General features: G+C 50.7%; 8 protein-coding genes across 8 annotated transcripts; 4 read left to right on the forward strand and 4 right to left on the reverse strand.

Annotated features, from left to right (window-relative positions):
* Positions 1–278: 278 nt before the first annotated feature.
* A1O9_03655 (catalase) lies at positions 279–1,824 on the forward strand (the record flags this gene model as incomplete). The annotated part of the gene is made up of 2 exons (XM_013405948.1): positions 279–680; positions 742–1,824. The coding sequence occupies 2 exons, from the start codon at positions 279–281 to the stop codon at positions 1,822–1,824; spliced, it is 1,485 nt and encodes a 494-aa protein (XP_013261402.1).
* A 795-nt stretch (positions 1,825–2,619) lies between these two features.
* A1O9_03656 (uncharacterized protein) lies at positions 2,620–3,846 on the forward strand (the record flags this gene model as incomplete). The annotated part of the gene is made up of 1 exon (XM_013405949.1): positions 2,620–3,846. One exon carries the CDS (start codon positions 2,620–2,622, stop codon positions 3,844–3,846), a length of 1,227 nt encoding a protein of 408 aa, XP_013261403.1.
* Positions 3,847–4,423: 577 nt separating this feature from the next.
* A1O9_03657 (uncharacterized protein) lies at positions 4,424–7,720 on the reverse strand (the record flags this gene model as incomplete). The annotated part of the gene is made up of 1 exon (XM_013405950.1): positions 4,424–7,720. A coding segment is annotated over one exon (3,297 nt), but the record flags the coding sequence as incomplete, so codon positions are not given.
* A 587-nt stretch (positions 7,721–8,307) lies between these two features.
* On the reverse strand, positions 8,308–9,858 carry A1O9_03658 (uncharacterized protein; the record flags this gene model as incomplete). Its single annotated transcript, XM_013405951.1, has 2 exons — positions 8,308–8,531; positions 8,583–9,858. The coding sequence occupies 2 exons, from the start codon at positions 9,856–9,858 to the stop codon at positions 8,308–8,310; spliced, it is 1,500 nt and encodes a 499-aa protein (XP_013261405.1).
* Positions 9,859–10,194: 336 nt separating this feature from the next.
* On the forward strand, positions 10,195–11,488 carry A1O9_03659 (uncharacterized protein; the record flags this gene model as incomplete). Its single annotated transcript, XM_013405952.1, has 2 exons — positions 10,195–10,263; positions 10,328–11,488. 2 exons carry the CDS (start codon positions 10,195–10,197, stop codon positions 11,486–11,488), a joined length of 1,230 nt encoding a protein of 409 aa, XP_013261406.1.
* Positions 11,489–13,354: 1,866 nt separating this feature from the next.
* Positions 13,355–16,317, forward strand: A1O9_03660 (uncharacterized protein; the record flags this gene model as incomplete). Its single annotated transcript, XM_013405953.1, has 7 exons — positions 13,355–13,386; positions 13,510–13,608; positions 13,688–14,406; positions 14,464–14,539; positions 14,596–15,024; positions 15,074–15,256; positions 15,306–16,317. 7 exons carry the CDS (start codon positions 13,355–13,357, stop codon positions 16,315–16,317), a joined length of 2,550 nt encoding a protein of 849 aa, XP_013261407.1.
* A 3,180-nt stretch (positions 16,318–19,497) lies between these two features.
* Positions 19,498–21,115, reverse strand: A1O9_03661 (uncharacterized protein; the record flags this gene model as incomplete). Its single annotated transcript, XM_013405954.1, has 2 exons — positions 19,498–19,773; positions 19,826–21,115. 2 exons carry the CDS (start codon positions 21,113–21,115, stop codon positions 19,498–19,500), a joined length of 1,566 nt encoding a protein of 521 aa, XP_013261408.1.
* A 1,271-nt stretch (positions 21,116–22,386) lies between these two features.
* A1O9_03662 (uncharacterized protein) lies at positions 22,387–23,904 on the reverse strand (the record flags this gene model as incomplete). Its single annotated transcript, XM_013405955.1, has 2 exons — positions 22,387–23,242; positions 23,297–23,904. 2 exons carry the CDS (start codon positions 23,902–23,904, stop codon positions 22,387–22,389), a joined length of 1,464 nt encoding a protein of 487 aa, XP_013261409.1.
* Between the last annotated feature and the right edge of the window lie 177 nt (positions 23,905–24,081).

The raw sequence follows: 24,081 nt of genomic DNA on the forward strand, positions 1-24,081 counted from the left end.
AACGGGACAAGGATATTGCTTCCGCACGTTCGTTCAATTTTGAATGACTGTTGAAAGTATGAGAGTTTGGAGCTGACCAATATGGTGCTGCAGATTGAATAACATTGAAGTTCCAGTTCTGGCCGTGGTTATCACCAATCATCGCTCCGGCTAGGGTGCTGGAGGGCAACCGTTTCCACCAATCTTCGGACGTACATCAGAAGCGAGGCATATAACATGGCTACTATCCGTTTCAAAAATCTCAGCAGAGTCATCACCATCGGACTAGCGTACGAGACATGGACTCCTCACAAAGATACTACACCTTGGCTGAAGGAGTACCTCTCCCGAGGAATGACACAGTTCAGCAACTATCAACTGGCTCTGGAGGGGGCTATGTGCTACTCACGAGCACACAATTACTAGAGAACCTTGCACATTTTTCCCGCGAGAGAATTCCGGAACGACCAGTTCATGCTAAAGCGTCCGGGGCGAGAGGCTACTACCAAGTTACAGATGACGTCTCCGATATCACAGACGCAGACTTCCTCAATGGCATTGGTAAAAAAACGGAAGTCCTCATGAGAATTTCCACGGTAGGCCCCGAGAAGGGATCCCCCGATACAGTGCGAGACTTTCGAGGATTTGCCATCAAATTCAAGACCAATATGGGCAACAATGACTGGGTTTTTAACAACCAAGTGAGTTCATCCGAAATTGTTTATATGATACTACTGCCCAGCCTAAACTGATGATGTCTAGCCTGTCTTCTTCGTTCGTGACCCTCTCAAATTTCCCTCGTTGAACAGAAGTCATAAACGACACCCTACGACGAACTCTTCAAATGCTGATATGTTCTGGGACTTTCACGTTAATAATCAGGAGAGCATACACGCCCTGATGTTCTTATTTGGGGACCGTGGTCTACCAGCTTCAGTCCGTCATGTGAATGGCTACAGTGGCAATACCTATAAATTTACGAAAGGGGATGGGGAGTCCTACTGTTATGTCCGCATAACGCTGAAGACCGAACAGGGAATTAAATGCTTGACCAATTCCGAAGGTGCGCAACTAGCTGGTACACAGCCGGATCGACATATTTTGGACTTGCAGGACGCTATAAAAGCAGGTGATTTTCCCTCGTGGAATGTGTACGTTCAGGTCATTCGTCCAGAAGAAATTGCGCAGGCTCCAGTCGACCTTTTCGACATGACCAAGGTTTGGCCCAAGAAGCTGTACCCGCTCCGAAAGATGGGTCGGGTCACTCTCGACCGTAATCCTGCCAACTGGTTTGCTGAGATTGAACAGGCGGCGTTCAGCCCGAGTAATATGGTGCCTGGAATTGGCCCAAGTCCAGATCCAATGCTTCAGGCTCGGATGTTTGCATATCCGGACGCGTCGAGGTACAGACTCGGCGTGAATTATCAGTTCTTACCGACAAATGCCCCAAAGAGCAAGGTGTATTGCCCTATTGAGCGCGACGGCTTCATGAACTTCACAAAGAATTACGGCGGAGATCCGAATTACATCGGCACCAAGATTAAGCCTGTCAAGTTCATTGAGCAACAGGGATCGAAATCGACGCATACACAAAGAAATCAGAGGGCAACTCCTGATCATGCGCAGGTTTCGACACCAATTTCAACGTTCACAGAGGCGACGGGAAAAGATTTCGACCAGGCAATTGGACTGTGGAAGATCATGGCGGGGCAGGAAGGAGCCCAGGAGCGATTCGTCAATAACGTGTCTGCGCACGTTAGTGATGTAACTGAGAAATGGATCAGACACGAAGTTTATGGTAAGGTCATCCGCCTATGGCTCACATCCCCATTCGACCGAAACTGACTTGCTGTGGACAGCATTGTTCGCAAAGGTCGATCAAGCATTAGGAGAAAGTATTCAGAAGGTCACTGAGAGCAAGATCGAGGGCAACCATCCACATCCACACAAGACTGCCTGGCATTAATTCACAAGTTCAGCGTGATCTCCGAGAATGAATGGTAAGTCACCGTGGTCTTGACATCTGGGAGAAGTGTCTTTAGCCTTGCCTAGTCGTCGCTAGCGCCTGTTAGCGCCTGTTAGCGTGTACTAGCGCGTCAGCCAATATAATGACGCTTCTTTCCCATTTATAGATTGAGACGACCGTTCGTTCTTCATAGCCCTCTCAAGTCTCAACACCGGATTGTCATTCGTAATGACCTCCCCATAAGTTCTTGTTGTAATGAAGACTGGCTCTTTTCTATATTGAAAATCAACTCAGAAGTCCTTGACGTGCGGTCCTGCAACATGACTGAACCACAAGATGACTCTGTTGAGCCTCGTTTATGCCACCCGTTGTTCGACGGCGGCCCCCCTCTCAACGACGCTCTTGAACAACTAACAGTCTTCGCTGCTCTTGACTCGTTCTAGTAAGTATAAACCTTTTCTCTTCCCGCTCCTTGCTGGTATTTAGATTCTATCCAATGTCCCGGCTCGGCTCCATTGTTCGCCGGGCCACGCTGCAGCATCTCGTCATAGGCCACTCCTTCCAGATTTCACTATATTTCCCGAAACCTGACTCCCTGCCGACTGATTGGTTTGCTGGTAAGCTTGAACAGAATTAAAGCTCACTGCGTTAATGTGGAGCATTGAACTCCACATATGTTCGGGCTGACCGTACTGACTTGGCGAAGTCAGTACCGTAAGAATACGCACTACAGAACGACTCATTGCCGTCGACAAAACCTCTATGCCATGCCTGAATCGCAATGGCGCATGTTGGCGGAGCCTCCGATATCCTTGCTAGACACGCTGACAGCCATCGATGACGCCATCGATAAGAACGCGGATCTGGCAGAGGACATCCTACAGGAGGGGCTTTCTTCCTTCGGTTTGGACGAACGGCCGGCTATAGACTCGACTTTGAATTGGCGCGGCTCAGCCAGATCAAATGACCTAGCTAAGGCGCACTCGACAATTCGACAGTTCTATCGTGACTGGTCTCGGGAAGGGTACAAGGCCGAGGTCGAACCACTCGTTGATACAATCATGGCAGATCTTAGCGCTCTCTTGCCTGTCCCTCCACGCAATTCAGCTTGCCCAACACCATCGCTTCTCTTACCCGGTGCTGGACTTGGTCGCTTGCTCTTCGAACTTTGTTATCGCGGTTATCATGCGACCGGAAATGAAATATCCTATCATCAACTGCTAGCCAGCCATTTCATTCTCAACTCGACCGGACATACAGATCAATACACCATCTACCCTTTCGCTACAACATTTACAAACGTAACTTCTCGAGCAGACCAACTCAAAAGTGTCACGATCCCTGACATTCACCCAGGCCGCGCGCTGGAATCACGCGCCGACTCTGACGGAGTGGTCGGAGAGATGAACATGACAGCCGGTGATTTTGTGCTCGCATACTCGGATCCCAATGTGAAAGATTCCTTCCATGGGATAGTCACCGTCTTCTTCATCGACACCGCACCAAACTTCATCCGGTATCTTGAGACGATTCGCAACTGCCTCAAACAAGGCGGAATATGGATCAACATAGGACCACTTTTGTGGCATTTTGACGGCCGCGAACAACCCATCGGCATTGCCACCGAGAGCCACGCCGGACAAGATGTCCCTTCTTCAAAACCCCAGCCTGCAACTTCACGTGAAATGGAGGAGGACAAAGGCATCGGCGAGCCCGGGTCCTTCGAGCTGACCGACGAAGAGGTTTTGCAACTGATTCCGCGATTCGGGTTTCGAATTCTCAAACATGAGATCATCGCCCGCGCACCTCGCACCGACGAAGCCTTTGGGTACATGCAGGACCCGTCAAGTTTGCTGCAGAGCCGGTACCGCTGTAGTCATTGGGTGGCTACAAAGCTCTGAGACGGTTTTCTAAGGCATGTCGCCCGCCGCAACATCCGCGATCCAGCCAATGTATACAGTATGCTAGAATCTCAGCCCTCAGACAGAGATCGGTCCTGGGTTCACTGGTATCTAGAAGCAGGCTGAGCGAGTTAAACGCACCCATGAGATTACTTAACCTGCAGCTGCTCGCCATAAGAAATTTAGACTCCCTTAGACCCCACGCTGAGTGATGACAAACAAAGAAAGTGGGAGTACTAGATCTTGATCTTAGGGAAGAACATGGGGATGCCCTGCTATCACACCTGTAATTTCGTGTGATTATATTTTTAAGTCAGAGAAGAGTATCTGTCCCATACCGTATACCAAGTCATGCTGTCATAATCACACACACAAGATCCTTTAATCTGCATGAAGACAAGGGGAGCGGACTGTTCAACCCTTTATCCTTACCAGCATGACCCAAAGCATGTCCATATACCTAAATATACAAGAGAATAGGTGCCGTGGGTAATGCATTCTCCAAAAGGGTGTCCCCGTCTCCGTTATTGTGGCCGTCTCTCGACCATCGTCTCGTCAACGATCATCGCTAGATTGATCTTGAACTTTCTGTGCTGTAAATGCCCGGTCTTTGCCCGGTCATAACAATTCTCTTCCTCGGCCCCTGGACTTGACCGTTGCCCATGCCATTCTGTATCTGTGTCTGTGCACCTATTCCTTCAGCGACAAACCCTATTGCGTATGCCACACCACCTAGAGCGACAGCGATGAGAACAGCACGCTTCACACTCAGTGTAAATTTCTCCCACAGCGCTGCCCCAGGCTCGGTGGGTGCGAAGCTTTCCTCATGATTAGACTCTCTCGTAGGGTCTTCCCCTGGCCGCATAGTCCCGGAAAATACTTGCTCCTGTCGACGCACTCTTGATTTCAGCATGTGCTGCTCAGGTTGTTTCGCAGGTTGATTTGGTGCTGCTGCTGGCGCAGCTGAACCTGGAGACGGGTCGACTTCACTTGGGAGTTCATCGAGCACTGTAGCCGTTTGCTTCGGCGGGCTCACCGAGTCTACGGCAAGGGAGTTTGAGGGAGCAGAGCTCGAGTCTGTGGACAGTGGAGAAGCTTCTCGAACCTCGCCTGGATGCTGTTTTCTGAAAATGAGCATGTTCTTTGACCCTGTGTAGAGTTCGTATCCTGATCTTTCAAGTCTCTCAAAATGTACCAGGTAGTCTGAGGCGCGGTGCAATTTTGACAGTACCAAGATTGGGCTGACTGCTTTGTCTGAAGACATTGGGACATTGTTCAGGGGCGACATTTCTATCTTACCGGTTGACCCATCTTGAGCTAAGACAACGTAAGTTGATTCGGCGGATTTCTCTTTCAGATCCTCGATGGGGGGAGGCTGTTCATCATTCCAGATTGGGGACTGGGATGGAGTGAAGACAGGACCTGGGACTTCTTGAGGCAACTCTTCCTTCGGTGGTCCTGATAGAGTGGGTTTTGTAGGTTCATGCTCATTGAGATTCAGTTGTATCCGTTCACCGTTGTCTTCCTCGGACTTCTTTACCGTCGCTCGCCGGTCTGTCAGTTCCATTCGCTTCTTGCCAAAGTTTGTAGATGAAGCTGTCGGAGTGTTCCAAACAGTCTGCGGTCTTCCGCTCTCAATCGCTCTTATAGCCATCCCGGTCTCATGAAGCTCTCTTCGCAGCTCTTTCGTTCCATCCATGACGGCCCTAAGCTTCGCCGACTTTCCGTGTTCGGCTTCCGTGTCCTGAAAACCATTTTTCATAGTGTGGAGTTCTGCCTCTGCCTCCTGAATGGCCTTTTCAGATTGAGTATCTTCAACATCCCAATCTTCGGAAGTGTCTACTGCCGCTTTTTGTTTGTGGCGACGAACTACTGAGTCTCCCGAAGTGCTAGTGGGCTGTGTTCCAATAGGACCACATTCTTCCTCGTAAATGACCTTGATGTCGGCCGCCAACCGAGATAACTGTGCATTGATAACTTCATTGTCCTTCTTCATTTCTTCGGTAGCTGCTCTTAGCCTTTCGATCCTGCTTGAGCGCTCCTTTTCCTCTTTCTCGACATCCGGAGAAGTGGGCAAAGTGTCAGTGTTATGTTTTGTTGTGGCTCGATAGATGGATGGCGTTTTGCTCAAATTCTCACCTTTGAAGACTAGTTTTTCTGTAAGGTTGGAAGCGCTGCTGGGTTTGACATATTTCTTATAGTCATCATTGAAAGTGTTCATTGACTGCATTGTCCTTGAAACAATACCGCTCGGATATTCTTTAATATGGTTCCAAATACTTGCCAGGCCTTTGGAAATTTGTCCAGCGGCCTTGTTATTTTCGTCGAGATTATCAGCCTCGTTACTGTTTGCCTGATTTTTGGCGAAATTTGATTCCAACTCAAATCTAGTCTTGCGTTTTGATTTTTCCAATTGTTGTTTGGACACTCGCGCAGACCTTGTGCCAGCACGGACATCACTCGCACGGAGAAGATCAACATCATCTTCTGATTCCCAATCGAGCATGGTTGCACCTCTTGTTGCTTCCAAACGAGTCCGTCTACCTTCAGAGGCCTTTCCTGCGTGCCGATCAATGGAAGGCTCCAGCCTGACAGAGTCAGAACTGGTGCCACTCTCGGCCGCAGCCACTCTCATTCGATCCAATGCAGGCTCAAGTTTGCTTTCGACTTTCTGGTCGGAAATTTTCACGACGTTGTCATCAATCTGCTTCTCGTTGGTTGTTGATTCACCTGCTGTTCGAAAACCTTCTTTTGAGAGCCAGTCTGACGTGGGAGTGGAGGCAGAATCCGGCGAGAAGCTCCTTGCTGCATATGTGGTGCCTGAAAACAGTGGTGCGTGATCGTCTGGTTCAGCGGACTGTTGAGAGCGCGTCTTGGCCACTGAATCCGCTGTTAAAGCTTCAACCTCTTGGTCTGGCGAGACGTCTGTGAACTGAGCGGTTGTATTGATACTGTTACCCTTCGTTCGGGCCATTAGACTAGAGATCTCGGATTTTGTCGAACTTTCCAACTGTGCCTTGGGGCCTTGTGAGACTTCGACTTGGGACGATGCCCTTGAGCTAGCCTTGGAGCTATATCCAAAGACCTTATGGGGTTGGTAGATCTTGACTGGAATATCAACGCCATGCTCGGAGAAAAGCGATTGCAGAAAGGGTTGCTTGGGTAGAAACTCAGTGTTCTTCGTCTTGGGGACATTCCTCATGGTGATTGGATCGTACTCATACTCTTCTACAGCATCTGGCTTTGAGCCTGGTACGGAGATTTTGCTTGGGGGGGTGATTGGGTGGCTGTTGATTGGGATCCGTTCATTCGATGAGGCCCCTGGCTGAGATGATAAGGGTTCCTGGCTTGTGTTATAGATTGGTTCTTTGGCGTCGCGTGCCTTGGATTCGAACATCCAAGAGAAGGACGTCCAAGAAGAGTTGTTTGTAGAGGGAGGGCTTTCCAGGTGTTTACCGAATAAAACGCCATAAGGGTCCCTGGCGACCTCCCGGTCGATATAGTCGACGAAGGCGCGGAAGGAAAGATTATAGTGTGGATCAGAACGACGAGCAAGAGGGTCTTCTTGCTCCTTGTCTACTGGGGGCTGGGGTGGGCTGGTGGCTGAGATTGGCCTCTCATAGCACCGGTTGTTGATCAGCCAGCGAGCAGATCGCCAGGACCACGGCTGAGAATCATCTCTCTCCCACATTGCTTTCCGTCTCCAGGCTTTGGCGTATTTGTGTCTCATGAGTCTATGATGCCTCCTCACGCGTTCTTGTTGATCTGCGTCGCACCAAGGCTGCCACTCGATTGGCTGACGACTCCACCACCACAGCATTCGGATTTGGGCAGCATGGATCTGTGTAGTCCGTTGGATATTGGTCCTCAAGCAAATAGGGGTTTTGTCCAAAGATCTCGGCCCCCAATGGGCTCGATAGATGGTTCGAAGAGTCATGTTGAGTCGCACGGGGTTGGGCGACAGTGAGGCTGAACACGACGATTATGTTATTCAGGGCTGTCGAACAGAGGGAAGAAATAGTAGGTCGTAGGCCACAAGGGGGTAAGGTGTGATCAACCACATGCCTTTACCATTACGAAGGCACAAGTACTCGGTGGATGGTGGTGGATGGGCGATGCCTTTGATTGCAGACGCAGTGGGAGAAAAGGTAGCGATGACAGCCGGAAGGCGGGGTAGACTTGATAAAGTGCCAAAAATGGTAAGGGCGACTGTGCGTTTGTCGATAAGACCAAACAGGGCAAGCGCTATCTGGACGCTGCTCTCAGGGTCACATCCACGTGATACAGTCCGCACGAGAGGTAAAAGAGCACATCTCATAAGGTCACCTGGCTAGGTATTGTTCAGTAATACAGTAACAGGACTGGCGGTCTGGTGGCCATATGCCTTGCCAACAACAATTCCCAGAAACGCCCCTTGCAATCAGCAATGCCACCATCATAAAGCGTCCACGAAATCCACGACTACTCCTCTGCTCGTCGTTTGGTCAAGGTGTCTACTACGCGACCATAGAATTTGGCAGCATTCTGTCTAGCAAAGGTAATGTCCTCGGTGAGATAGCTCGGCATCAGCTCGATCATCTCGCGATCTCGATTCGTATCAAGAAGCGGCGTATACAGGAACTCTGTTTCCTCAAAGCTTGCTGTTCTGGCATCCTCTTGATCCACGAATAACTTGAAATGCAATGCTGTAACCTGATCAGTATCGAATCGTTCAGCGGGTTTGAAGTTATACTCACTGCCATTCCTCCCTGTCTGAATGCAATCGTATGTGTCTCCGTCTTCCGTCTTCTTCACCCCCCTGATGATGAGCCCTGTCAGGTCACTGTACAGGTTTTCTTTCATCTGTGCGACTTGAGCCGCTTGTGATGCTTCTGCGGATCCTATTGGTAGGGGTCGTTGCACAATTGCTTTCCTTGTACTTGGCTGAGGCTTCGAATTCGCCTGCTCAGTCGAAGATGCTCGCGCAGCTGCCATCTTCGCCTGCAAGGCTTTGATCTCGTTTTGAGAGTCGTTGAGAGCCTGTGCCAGTTCCGTTGCTGTATCGCGAAGCTTAATAACCTCCGTCTCTTGGCTCTGTACCTGCTTCTTAAGCTTCCGGGCCTCCTGAGCCTGGGGAGCTTGTGCTGCTAGTTCTTTCTTGAGTGATGCGATCAACTCGTTTGATGCTTGCACTGTGGTGTCACACTGCTTTCGAAGTTTTTCCATATTTGCATTGGCCTCGTTCACACCCACTTCTTTCAGCGTGCGATACTTAAGGTCGACATTCTCGAATTTACGCGTCATATCTCCCAATTTTCGTCGAAGGTTCGGGTCACCTCGGTCCGTATCTGATGCACTCCCAGCTCGTCTTCTATACGGTGGTTCTTGTCTCGATCTTGACGTGTCCCGTGTTGCTTTCCTGGGTTGTGGCACCGACTCTACTATTGCGACCTCACTTTGTTCATCTTCTGCAGCGCTGTGTGATTCTGGGACAATTGAGCGAGATTCTTGTGCGGGTTTTGATCTTGAAGCTATCTTTTTGGAAGCGACCTTGAACACCTCATTTTGTGGACGGTTGGTAGCATGGCTCAAGCGAGCTGCTGCGGGAGTCTGCTCTATTTCCATTTCGTCTTCTTCAGTCACCTTTGGAACGGCGGCCTTCTTAGTCGCTCTTGGTTTTGCCGGAGCGCGATTGGTCTTTTTCGCTTTGGCGGGGATGGTTTCTTGCGCATTCTCTTCATTTTCAACATGCTCGGCGTCACGGTCGTTGATCTGTTCTTCTAGGGCTTTACGCTTGGAAGCGGCTTGCTTCGCAGTGGGTTTCTTGGTCGCCGGCGGCGAAGGCTTCTGTACCTTAGATCGCGATTTAGGAGGCACGGTGACCCGCTGGCGCTTTTTGCCTCGCTTGGCTTGGGTCCCTTTGGCTGAAGTGGCAGTACTCGCGCCAGAGGCAGACGAGAGTATGGAGTTTTCGTCAATAAAATTGTTCGAGTCTTCCATATCCGAGTCGAGGAGGTCAGCAATGCCCTTCATTATGAAGTGAGTGCCTCGGCTAAGGCTGTGGGCGTGGAGCGAGTGAGGATAATAGGTGTGAGAGGCATCGATCGATCCAAGTTGGCGGCGGCGGCAGTGAAGCGCACGACCAACTCGAGGGGATCAAAACATATCACCCAAATGAGACTAGCTCGGATAGTGCAATGTCACGTGTAGAACTTGTGACACGTGCAAATCGGCTCATCCCCGGCCTGCGTCACAACGCCAACACCCATCACTTTGCCTCTCCCACTTCCACTCCTAGGTTGCTCTTCTCTATATTCTCTGGGCGCAATGCCGCTTTCTGGTCCGCTTTCAAACGCATTGCTTTCAACTATGTCTCCGGATAGAGGGCGTGTTTGGTGGCACCGTGTGCTTGAGGAGTTGGCAGTCGTGGCACCCTTGGTATGTTTTGGCTTCATTTACGTTTCACAGCTGCGTGAGTGATCAAGGGTGCTGACATTTGCAGGCTATCGGCGGATTCCTCATGGTGCGATATGTCCTGAAACAAATGAACTTAGACCCAGAATCAGATGTCAAAGAGCATGCGCGTTTAACATCGGCCGCGATTCTGGGTAGGTTAGAGGCGGGACGGACGTCCACAGATCAGGGCCCTGATCGGCCTAGGATGGAAGATCTCCGTCTATCACAATACGAACAGGCCATCCTACAGGACTTGGTGTTCCCCGAAGACATTCCGGTATCATTTGAGGACATAGGTGGGCTTTCGGACATCATTGAGGAGCTGCGAGAAACGGTGATATACCCGCTGACTATGCCCGACCTTTATTCGACTTCGTCTTCACTGCTGTCTGCTCCTTCGGGGGTGTTGCTGTACGGACAACCCGGCTGCGGAAAAACGATGCTTGCCAAGGCATTGGCACACGAGAGCGGAGCATGTTTCATTAACCTCCATATTTCCACGTTGACGGAGAAATGGTTTGGCGATTCCAACAAGCTAGTGAACGCAGTTTTCAGCCTAGCGCGGAAATTAGAGCCAGCAATAGTGTTCATCGATGAGATTGATGCGGTCTTGGGGACGCGGCACAGTGGCGAACATGAAGCCAGCGGAATGGTCAAGGCTGAATTCATGACGCATTGGGACGGTCTGGCTTCGGCGACGACCACCGGACGGCCTCAAAGAATATTGATTCTCGGGGCGACCAATCGGATACAGGATATAGATGACGCGATTTTACGGCGCATGCCCAAGAAATTCCCGGTTTCTTTGCCAGGGGCGTCACAACGATTGAAGATACTGAAGATCATGCTAAAAGACACCAAAGTCGATGTGCCAAATCTGGACCTCGAGTATCTATCTCGGGTCATGAGCGGAATGTCAGGCAGCGACATCAAGGAAGCATGCCGAGATGCAGCGATGATCCCTGTGCGCGAGATGATCCAACGGCAAAGACAGAACGGACAGCGAATGGAGCAAATGAAGGTAGGAGATGTTCGCGGGCTACAGACCATAGACTTTTTCCAGACCGCCCCGGGAAACAAAATAGCGAAGCAGGTGGAAGCAGAGAAGGAAGCTGAGGATTGGAGCACGGAGTCATCATCGACAGGGGCCAATTCTGAAATGCAGGAAGCGGTGGAGCAGATTGCCGCGACAGGGACGGTGACGTAACCCAGGAACAACTGCGAGGACGATATCATCATGTACATGGACCTAGGGCGTTGGGTGTCGGATATTTGGGCATTGCAAGGAAATGAAGAGTTGCATCCGTGTCAGGGGCGTAAATCTGAAGTACCATGGCTTGCATGGATGGCGTCTAGTAGAATGCATGGATACCAGGGACATACTCCTAGTCTACTACGGAGGTACTCAATTCAAAATTGACATGAGAAAGGGGACTTCGATGTGAACGTCAACTGGAGTCAGGTGATTCTATACGAGATACGAGGCAAACAGCCGAGGGATCATGTGAAAGTTCGACTTTTTGTTTGAGTAAACAGCGTGAACTGGATGATCCCCAGCATTACTACGGGAGCAGGAAACTAGTAACTACCCCACAGTCTACTGTACGAAGTACAAGGACTAGCCAAGCAGATGGACTCCGTTCTCTACCCAGCCGAGTCATCCAAAACGCCAGGCAGCCGTCAAGGGTCGAGGGTCGAGGGAGGTGTGCCATGTGGTATTATCATTGGAGAGAGACTGTAAGAAATAGCGACATGTTGGGGATGGGAGCTGCGGCTAGGGAGAAAGTAACCTGAATGAGTTACTCCTCTATACCGAGTACTCGATAGAGGAACAAGAACAGCAGTGGTAGAAGAAGTACGAGAGTACGGGTAGGAGTGGAGGAGTCCGGGTGGTGTGAGACTCGCTCAGGCCACAGACGGAAGTCACGGGACCCGACCTAGCCACAGTCACATTGGTAACTTCGGCTGACAGTAGTAGTACATAGGTGTGCTTGGGGCAGCTGAGCCACGAACGGGGGTATAACCCAGTTAATGTTTAGCGCCTTCTAGGCCCAGCTCGGGGACAGGTAGAGGGAGTGATGGGCAGTCTGGTGCCCGCACCAACCACCCTTCAGCCCCCTTTCAGCCCTGCATCTTAGGCTCCTCCGGGCGCCAGGCTTGGGCGATCTCTCCGCAAATCAAGCCCGCTACCGCATCGCTCCGGCTTCTCGCTCCTCCGCGTAGTCCTCCTCCAGTCTTGACTCTTGACTCTTTAGTGCTGGGCAAAGGCAGACCCTCTCTCCCCGAACGAACAGACACACTGACTAGACAACACCGCTCACGAGTCAATCCTGCTGCTGTAGTATACCGCTTACTAGCACCTCGCTATGCACTTGGTCGACCACGCCTGCGCATCTTGGTGATACAACTCTGTTTCCTTCTGCCTCTCTTCCACCGCCATGAGCGCTCCGAGTCCTCAATCCGAGGCGCAGTCTACCTCTGATCAACCCACCGCGCAGTCGCAGGCTTCCAACGACCAGAATTCCACCGGCAAGACCAACAGCGCACCTCCCAGTCAAACACCTGGCCATCCCAGTTTTCGAAGGTAAGATAAACCACAGCGGTCTTTCTGGCTTCGCTGTTCACATTGAACTTTGCTGACAACATCGAATTGCACAGGCAACGAGCCTCTCGAGCTTGTGGTAAGCTTCTCCTCCACCGCCTCACCTTGCATCGTTTCTCGTGGACTGCTGCTTTGGCGACCTGCAACATGTAATGGCATAGAAAAAACCCAGTGTTCTTTGTCTCGTTGGTTCTGTCGCACGACCACAAAAAGTGAAACTTTGCAAACGGCCGCACTCAAAGGCTTTTGTTCTTTTGGTGGACGCGACAGACCGAGAACCTCGGCCCAAATGGGCTGTATCTGTAGTCGCCTATCTTCAACATGCAGAACGGTGCAGAACGAGGAAGGATCCAGCCTGCAGGAGCCCCGTCACGGCCATCACATCTTCATCTACAGCCTATGATATGTTCAAGTGCTAATCTGCCCGTGCTATGCTACAGAAACATGCCATGCTCGCAAAGTACGTTGAACATGCCGCCCACCGCCAGTTCCAGTCCCGTGAGGTCAGGTGACTGATTACTAACTACACCTATCTGCAGGTGAGATGCGATGCCGCATCCCTCGGGTGAGTTTGATATCACACCCCGCCCTAGCCATTGATGACGCTGTACTAAGAATCTGTTCAGAGTCCCCTGCACAAACTGTGTGGCCTTTTCAATTGAATGTCGAATTCCTGTTCCCAAACGCAAGAGGGCCGGCACCGCCCGGGCGAAGGACGATGAGAGGTATGAATCGTCCCCATCCACGTCATATCATATCTCATCATGAGATAACGGGCGTCCAATACTGACACGCCATCTTCAGCGAGGCCGGAGACTCCCAGCAACCCACCACCCCAACCGACATTCGAGCCAACCAGCCTCCACGACCAGCCCAGAATCATGGCTACAATTCCCCAGATGGTATGCCCTCCACTCAAATGTCCGAGGCCCAGGCTGCGCAGCAAGCTGCCAATAACAGTACCATGACCCAGTTCATGAAGCCCAAGTTTGCACGGGCCCCCATCAAAGAGGCAGGTCGTGTTGCCTACCTGGGTGAATCTTCGAATCTGTCGTTGCTTGTCCACGATCGTCATGGCACGACCGATGTCGTTCACTACCCCCTTCCAGAAAACATTCGCGGGGCACGTGCCCGCCTGACGGAACCAGACCAGATGGAGATAGAGATCCTGCAGCAGAGAGGCGCTTTCTTACTGCCGCCTCGAGCATTATGTGACGAGCTTGTCGAGGCCTATTTCCGTTGGGTCGCCCCCATTGTGCCAGTCATCAATCGAAGCCGCTTTATGAAGAGGTATAAAGACACGAAGAACCCGCCCTCACTGCTGCTCCTCCAGGCTATCCTACTGGCTGGTTCCAGGGTCTGCACCAATCCGCAGCTGATGGATGCCACTGGTTCCACCACGCCTGCAGCAATGACCTTCTACAAACGCGCCAAAGCGTTGTATGATGCCAACTATGAAGACGATCGTATCACCATCGTCCAGGCTTTGATCTTGATGGGCTGGTACTGGGAGGGACCCGAAGGTAAGGCGTCAGAACAGGCGGTCGAATTTGCCGACGCTGCTCGCTCTAACATAGCAGCAGATGTCACCAAGAATGTATTCTACTGGACCAGAGTCGCCATTGTGGTCGCCCAGGGTGCCGGCATGCACCGAAGGTGGGTGGTCCTTTCATGGCTCGGTGCTAGTTCGTTGTGCTAACGATGTCGGTTAGCGTCGAGAGCTCCCAGTTGAGTAGGCAAGACAAACGACTGTGGAAGCGGGTTTGGTGGTCGCTTTTTACAAGAGATCGATCGGTTGCAGTCGCCCTTGGCCGACCCGTTTCTATCAACACCGATGACTCCGATGTGGAGATGATCACGGAGGAAGATTTCATCGAGGACGAAGGAGACCCGGCCAACGACTATCAACACGAGGCGGTCCACATACAATTCTTTCTCCAGTATGTGAAGCTGTGCGAGATTATGGGGCTCGTGCTATCTCAACAATATTCGGTTGCCTCCAAAGCCAGACGGACCAATGCTATCGATCTCACCCATAGTGATATGGCACTGGCAGACTGGCTACAGAATTGCCCTCGCGAAGTATATTGGGAGCGTTCACGACATCATTTCTGGTCAGCTCTGTTGCACTCCAATTACTAGTGGGTGTATATGGATTCCCCTCTTCAGGCCGAAGACTGACCATTTTAGCACCACACTCTGTCTGCTCCATCGAGCCCACATGCCACCCGCAACAGCGAAGCCACATGACTACGATAATGTAGACATGGCCTATCCGTCAAGGACCATCGCTTTCCAGGCTGCTGGGATGATTACTTCAATCATGGAGAACCTGCTTGCTCATGATCAAGTCAAATATCAGCCTGCATTTATGTGAGTGTTTTCGTGTTGACTCCCGGCAATGTTGCTGATGGTGGTACAGCGTCTACAGTTTGTTCTCTGCTTTGATCATGCACGTCTATCAAATGCGCTCGTCAGTGCCTTCGGTGGTGGCAGCCAGCCAGGAACGCATCAACGTGTGCATGGTGGCATTGAAAGAAGTGTCCAAGGTCTGGCTCGTGGCGAAGATGGTTCATACCTTGTTCGAATCGATCCTTGGAAACAAGGTACTTGAAGAGAGACTACAGAAAGCCACAGGACGAAAAGCACAACGCGCCAAAGCGAATCAAAATGCAGCAGCTCAGAATGGAAACGCGAATGGGGCGCATCCCGCTTCACACGTACCCGTATCACATATCCCACCACCGCCCAACCCGACAAAGCGTAAGTTTGACGACATTGACTTGGGGTTCAACGTGGGGCCTCCCGCGCCGCAGATGTCATACGAACGGTCACGTCCTCAAACACCTGCGGTAACACCGTCGAGGGAACCGTCTCAAAGTCACAACGCCAACTTCCTCGGTTCACCACCATTACCCAACGAGCAGTACCTACCGGCCTCGCGATCAAGGGGCGCATCCCGGCTTCCGTCCAGGGGACCTACGCGTGCGAACTCACCATTCAACGGATATTCAATACCAGCAACACCACCCGATCTCTTCCTGGTAACGAGAGACTCACCCAATATCTCTCAGCAACTGTGGGAGAACTTCCAGCCTGACCAGTTGTTCCCAGACGGCACGATTGGGGATGCCACCAATTTCACCAGCCCAATCCTGAACCACGCAGTGGACCCTCAATTGCAGATGTCCTCGCATCCGATGGGCGGTGGCCAACAAATGCCTCAGATGGACTTGTCGGGACAATCGCAGGTATGGCCAGGAGGCATGGCGGGGATTATGGGAGCAGGCATGGAGATGCATGATAGTGACGGATGGTCGACCAGCTCGATTGGAAATGCCCCCGTGGCGCCGACGACTTTGAACGTGGAGGACTGGTTCCAGTTCTTTGGTATCAACGGAGAAATGGCCGGGATGGGATTGGAGGGTGCGTAGCTTGTGATCTGATCCAGCCATGAAGGGCAACATATCAAGCACACCCTGACCTCAACAGTCCCAATGTGAAACGCCCATGCCGAGCACCGAAACTATAATTTCCTCTCGGAGGAAACAAACGCGTCTTGTATATTAAGATAAGGGGGTGAGGCCTGCGTCGGGTTGGGACTCGGATGGCAATGACAAAAGCGTGCTTAGAATGCCTATACTACAGAAAACGACAGGAGGAGGAATTGAGCAACTCTGCACCTACCTCCTGCAAGACCTCTGGGTGAATATTCAACTCTAGATCACACACAGCATTCTCCCAAGCAAGTGGGGTGCCGATGCTGATGCTGGTGCTGATGCTGATGCTAGTATATAGAGGGAAAGGCATACATTATGACAATATATCTTACCACCTAAAGCACGGAATACTCCCGGAGGTCCCCCTCCATATCTTAAACCCTTCAATGCACCATGCGACTCACCAGATATTCCAATTCAGCATTGCTAATATGATGCCGCTCGGACCACGTGAGTGTGGTGCTCATCCTCATAACATTCAACCCTGCGTGGAATGCGGTTCTCGGCGCTCGCGCTGCTAGTCCAGCATATCAGCAACTTGGCTCTACTATACGCGGCGCTCGGCCTTCGGTTCTAGATCCGGAGATGGGGCAAGCCATGTCCCTCCTTACCTCGTACGGGGTAGACTTGGTGAAAAAACAGCCTAGCCCTCCGCCCTTTGCTGATCAAGGCTCCATTGCTCCCACATCCACAACCACATCGAGCCTTGGTATTCGGGAGAACATCATTTGATGACTGATTATGCGTGGCGTAGCGTTGTCATTGTGGGCGCAGTTGATGTTGATGTGTTGTAAATTCTGACTTGGAGGATTTATCCTGTTGCCGATTCAAACTCCCACCAGGACCACCCGTTGGCACATCCATCTCCTCGTGGGGCTCCCAAGACCATCTGTAATATCCAAACCCCGGTGTATAGATGCGTGCAATTCACTGGTTAGAAGCCAAGGAATAGAAAGGTGTAATCCCGCTTGGACAAACCAACGCGGAGCCAAAGAGGGAGGGAGGCGGCGCTCGGAGCAATTATTAAATATTGCCCTGAGCGCAACCCAACCTCGTTCCGCTACCCAAATCTTCGCTAGTCGCTCCGCAATGCCAATAATAATAGTAGTGGGACTGGCTACCGACTTTCGCTCAATATTTAGTTAGTGTCAAATCACACACTCCGTACGAGGCTGAGATGGGGCATCGTCCAAAGGTGAGTTTGTTGCTAGCGCGCGCCCTTTGGGAGTCACAAATCAATCAATTAGTCCTTCCATGCCATTCTTCTCCGATAATCAATGGATTTATCCCCGGTCCTCGGCGTGGGTGGGCGCTGACCCCATTCCACGCGTAAGATGATGACATTGGTAATCCACGTGTGTCAGGGAGGAGAACGAGAAGCAAAACAGAAGGGCTCTGAAAGCGGCCGCGCTTTCGGCGTTCACAAAACGACTCGGCGCCAGCCTACTGTACCAATAACGGTGAGTGAGAATCCGAGTACGAGTGGGACCTAGTTTCTTTCAGGATCTACTCGTCCTTCTTACCTACCTGGTCTCTCACTGGAAGCGGGTTGAGAGGCATACTGTATCGAATATATAATGGGGGTCAGCACCACCTCTGTGCTTCTAATAATCCCCCTACTTTTCCTTCAATTCAATATATTTATTCCCGTTTCGGGCTTCAGAGTCAGACTAAATCAGAACCAGAACCTTCAAGTAATCTATCAGTGAGCTTGCACTAAACTAAGTCTTGCAAACAACTGCATCTATCCTCCCGAGACTTCGCGTGCAGACAAGCTCAACATTAACGTTGTGGCTCTTGTATCTTTTGTCGACACGCATTATCACGAAGATTGGAAAGACAAGCTTCCCTCAGAGCAAAAAAGAAGCCGAACTCCCACTCGGCTCCTAGAGCATCAGTCTGGAACATCTATATCAAATTCACCACCACCACCACCACCACCACCACCACCACCACCACCAAAATGTCTGGCGGCCTCGTGACCAACTTCTTCCTTGAAGACTACGCCACGCAGCACCGCGACGCCCTGCGCGCCAAGGCCGCCGCCGAGGGCCGCACGCTGAGCGTCGAGAACCCTGAGGCGAGACGGCATCAGCCACAGCCGAAGAAGAGCAGCACCGCAGACGACAAGAAGCAGAGCTCGAGTTGGTGGTCGTCGCTACAGCAGCAGCAGCAGCAGCAGAAGAAGAAGCCATCAACGGCGTCGTCGAAGCGCCCCGGCGCAAAAGAGAAGGAAGCCGACGTCGATGTGAAGTCTCTGAACAGCTTCTCCTCGGGGTCTGAGTGTTGAGGCGGGTGGAATTGGAAACATACACGGATTGGATGTTAATTTTGATTGCTCGGGCGGTTGCGAGCGTACACATCGATGGATGAGATTGTTCTTGAAAATGAGCCACGTCGAGACATCCGTCCTCGCCGGGCTCTGGCGCTTGGGCTTTTGCATGCGCCTTTCGGATAAGTCAATATCCTGTTTCTCCTAGTACTCATTCTCCATATTAGCGTCCATACCAAAAAGAAGCCCAGGCTGAATGACTTTACTTGATTTTGAACTCCTTATTCCTTCTTGTTGCCGAAATGAACCCAAGGGCATGATTCAATTGGCAAATGGGGCACGCTATATAACCCGTCCCTCCCTCTCGCCCACCGCAAAGACATGGATTTAGGAAAGGGAAATTCGCACAGGGGCCAGCGGAAGCAGTGAGGCTCTAGGTTGGTTTCATTTTGGTTCTGTCCAGCTATAGAAGCCGAAGCATGACATATGGGCGCACGTGTACATAGCTAGTACAAAGGCACCTTGGTTTGCTCTAGACAATGATAATCGGCGCAGTAATCTATCTCCCACTGCCTGAGCGTCTTATTTTTTACTCTCAATACCAGGCGAATGAATGTAGGACCGACATTCAAGTGTTTGATTTCCTAGGAAAGCCACTGCAGGCCTCCCGCCTACCCACCAACGCCATGCACGTAATTCAGCAATAAATCAACATACGAGTAGTTGGCCCGTGTCTCCAAGTTTTGGCCGCCGTCATGATCGCATGTTGTGCTTCAGACTTGACCTTCTCCGTCGTCTTTTTCTTCTTCTAACCCTCCACCTCTCTCGAAGCTCGCGTCGTCCTATGCCTCAGACCTGGCCTTCTTCTTCTTCTTGCCCTCGGGCTCACTGGCATCCACCGATTTACGCTTCTTCTTTTTCTCCTTGACCTCTTCTACCTCGGCACCGTCACCACTACTGGATTTACGCTTCTTCTCTTTCTTTTCTTTCTTCTCGGACTTATCCTTCTTCCGCTTCTCCTGTTTCTGCACCGCTGTGGGTTCGACGTCGAACATTTCTTCATCAACTACCGTTGCGTCAACATCTAAGTCTTCCAGGACTTTGTCCATTGCATCTTTCTGCAGCGCGTGTTAGCTCTAGTCCGAGTGGTCCTTGATAGGTTGCACTTACCATGGCCACCTCATTCTTCGTAGGTTGCGTTCCAGACGAGTAGAATTCTAATCGCTCCTCCACCTGCTTCTTCAAAGCTAATCCGAAGACTGTTGATGGGGTTTCCGAGAAATTATCGATTCTCGATGCGATCGAACATTTGTTGGCGAGAAAACGAGATATCCTTCCCTTGTTCTTCTGCCCAGCACGTCCAATAAATGATGAATGGTACAACAGACCGTACTTGGGAGTATTGCCCTTAGTTTTCAGCGCTCTGAAGAGTGCCTTTTCTGCTCCCAGAATTTGGACAGTCGAAGCAGGGTATTTGGATAGGTTGGTGAGACTACCAGCATGGGAGATCAGGCGAGCTCCAACAATTTCTCCAATCAGAGCTGCCAGATTGGGTGCGACCACGCCCATCTTAGAGACGAGGTAGGTGTGAAGAGTTTTCCGGTAATTTGCAAGACTCACAACCCGTTGTGCAAAGAGTGTGACATTCTCCATATCTGACTGAGATATTTCTTGCCCCATACTCGTCTTAGCTGCATCTATGATACTTTTCGCAATGTCTTCATCGTCGTCCACAACTGCTGCAAGCTCGTGCAGGCTGTCTTCGGAGAGCGTTTTCTTATCTTTGACAAATAGGGCAACCTTAGCATATTTGTGGTTTTCGGATACGATCTTGACTAGTTCGGGGAAATGCCATGAATACCATTCACGAACGCGCATGGAGAAAGTATTCACAGCCTTGTCCAACTGATCCAGAATGGCAATGGCCTGAATGATGTGATTGTCGTTTTTCTGCACAGAGAACTTAACCTTGGCTCTCGAATATGCGTGACCCAGGCCAAGTTGTGCGGTATTAGTATCACCACCGCGGAGCTGCTTGAGCAATTTCTCATTGTGAAGTCGGATGCCTCTCAGCATGTCTTGAACCACCTCGCTCGTATCACCGGTTTCGCATTCGATATTGGGGAACGAAGTCTTGATGCTGCTAGCGAGGATTTTGTCTGAAACACCAAGGATGACCTTGCTCTTCTTTCCAGCTTTGGGGAGGTTCAACTCAAGGAAGGATTTCAAAAAGTCGGACGCAATGCCCTCAGAAATGTCGTGCAGCTCCTCTAGAGCTTGCTTTCCGTTCTCGAAGGGCAGGAAACTGACAAGAGAGACCATCTTGCCAAATTTGCTCAGATCTTGGACACTCTCTTGGACTTCTCGGAGGCGATTTGCGACAGTGTCAGCTTGGTGGACGACTTTAAAGACGGAGTAGCCCATAGGGCCCTCATGGAGGAGGTAGTTTGCTTCAGCCATGGTCGCTGGAGTAAGGGGTGCACAGTAACGATAGATCCAATCGCGTATCACTATCTATCAACTGGCTAGAAAATAGCTAGGATCATACACAAAGCTGAAGCTCTGAAAACCGCGGATTGCGCTCGGGGCTCTAAAAATTTTGGAGAAGATTTGAGGCAAGTGCCAAGACTCCTCCGGTGTCTGGTCTTGGCAAATCACTCAGTGGCAGAGCCTTATCACGTGATGCAAAAGGGGATCTACCCAGCGCACGAGTCACTATTCAATGAGAAACATGATGAATTGAATTATGGTTGACCGAGAACACACTCGAAAAACATTTCATTACTTTACTACGTTATCCCTCTTCTCAGACAGTGGCCATTTAATTTTCTCTCGCCACGCTAGGCCCTCTCCACTCGCAAAGCTGTACTGTTTGGATTCTTCAGAATCTATGTCGTTCCTCCACTTGAACTCTTGACTATCTCCGATTAACTGGCCCCAGACCAAGGGGCCCTCGACCATTTCAGCTCTTGGACTTTTGTCTTGGCTTAGGCCGTCTGTTTCTTCAATGCTATGTTTCACAGCGCCTCTCAGATGGCAGGCCGCTGAGATAGCTGCGGAGCAACTACTGACAATAGGTACAGTGCCGTCAAGTTTGACTATACTTATGCCGAGTAGACACAGCAACAAAGCAATGCCACATATCATCACGAAAATCATGCCAATGGGGCTGAATCCGCAGGTTGCAAGCTTGAAGGCGTTTTCCAGCAAACCGTTGGAATTGTATTGCGCCACGACGACAAGAAAGATTGATTGTGAGATTAGCCAATGAAGGAGTGTCGCCACTGCGACCAGCGGGATGGCGAAACGGAAAGGTAGTTGAAGGAAATGAGTCCCTCGTTGTTGACCGACGGGATCAGATGTCCTGAGAGGTTTTGGTTGATGCTTTTCTGCGTACCGGGCGGAAAAGTGTGACCATTCGTTCGCCGAACTCATCGATGTTAGAACAGTATTGACCGCGAAATAGAGACAGGAGAGAGCCAACTGAGGCGAGTTGGCCACTAAGACTGAGGACACCACAGCATTTTGTACACTCATGTAGGAAATATCCCAACCAGAAAGGGTTGTTTCGAGGGAAACCCTGCCAAATCCCCTTGCGTAAAGTCCTCTGAGCGATCTATCACCTTCCAGAAGAGCCAAAGCAGGAGGAAGCAAGCCTCCAATTGTACTGATGCAGGCGCAAAGACTGGTGTTTGTCAGTGAATGGGATGTCTGATTTCGTTTGCTGCTTACTAAAGAATTGTCAAGGACCAACGCCAAATCGAAACCGCGTGGAACCACCTGAGACGACTCGAGGGTTGCCAGCTCGAAGATTTATCAGCACGCCAAGCCTTGGTCGGATTGGACCTTTTGCTGCGACCAAGGACTTTGACTGCATAGATTGTTGTCGGACCCAAATCTTCCGTCATCGGATCAGGTCTGGTAATCAACGCTGATATAGAATCCCCAATTGTCAATAGAGGCTTCTCAAGGCCATGAGAAAGGACAATATAACCCATGATCAAAACTTTCACAATATTACATGCAACGACGATCCAAATGATAGCAACATTCGCGTAGAACCCACATTGCTCGGGAACCTTTTCACTGAGACAGAACTCGGCAGTGATGTTAGTTGGCCTCCAATTCGCAGGATCAATTTCACCTTTCGCGACTTGGGTTGAGCACCTTCCGTTGTATGCGTACGAATAGGTCTGGGGTGCCCCGGGGGTTGCGTAAGCTGAAATTGGACAGATCCAAGGGTAGGCTTCCGTGTCAGGAGACGCAGTGAAGGACTCCGTTGCTAGGAAGACGGAACCATTCTCAGGGGCAGGAACATCGCTGGTGATCACAATAACTGATCTTCGATCAGTAATTATGTCCTTGGCATAAGTCTTGATGCATTGCGCATTCTCAAGTCGCTCAAATCGGCTAGAATTTTGCAACACTTGCTGTTGCACTCGCGCAATGTCTGTATCTGACGGCATGGCCCAGCTAAACATATCAGCGGTCGTGTAGTTGAATCGATCGCCTTCCAGGAACCCGGGCGTGGCAAATATGACATGGTAGTCCATCGACGCAATTGATGAGAAAAATGACGAATTGAATCTGTAAGCGCTATCAGCCATCACTAAACCATATTTGGGCCCGAAACGATCTTACAAGAGGTGCAATGGCAATGAGGATGCTGCAAGAAGTACCCAGAGCCATCTGCGTCTAGGATTGATGTATCTAAGGTTGCGGATTGAGGGAAGGCCAATATCCAACCACTTGAACTTCGCATGAGCGCGATCAATGTCCGTTCTGCTCGGCGCAACCAAGACTTGCATGCAGTAGTTGCTGCCTGCTAAAAGACCGGTGCTGATTACGTTGATAGCTAGATGAGCCCATGTATTCATCGTCGACGCCCTTTTGCAATCGCCATGGAATATCTCAACCAGGATACCACTTGACATCGGATTACTGGTTCTTGTGAGAGACGTTGCCCATGCTCCCACGCTGAGGTTGATCAATGCCGTCAACATGGCCACAGAAGCTGCCAGCAACGCACCGATTCGCCATTTCTCTCTGAAATGACGGAATTTAGAATGCCCATGAGCCTGTGAAGGCGGATCTTGAATTGTTGTAGCTTCGAATGAGTCGAAAGTGCTTGTTGAAGGGAGTTTATCTGTTTGTGCAATCCCGATAAGATCTAGCTGTGAGGCATATGGATCATGTTTGACTTGATAGTAATCGTTTTCAGAGCCGTGGCCCCTTCGGCAAAACTTCATGGTGTTCACAATTAGGCCTCCGTTCTTGGGTTTCTTGTCCTAGGAGATCGCGCTGCATTGATTGAGGTGCCTAGAATATGATCCTTTCATCCCCTGACTTGAGCAGCATTCGCGTGGAGTATCTATCGGTCAAAGCAACATTGTGGTACTCCGTACGTGTGTAAGAGAATTTCAGCC

This window comes from Exophiala aquamarina (genome assembly GCF_000709125.1).
Source record: "Exophiala aquamarina CBS 119918 chromosome Unknown aczIA-supercont1.3, whole genome shotgun sequence".
Taxonomy (NCBI): Eukaryota; Fungi; Ascomycota; class Eurotiomycetes; order Chaetothyriales; family Herpotrichiellaceae; genus Exophiala; species Exophiala aquamarina.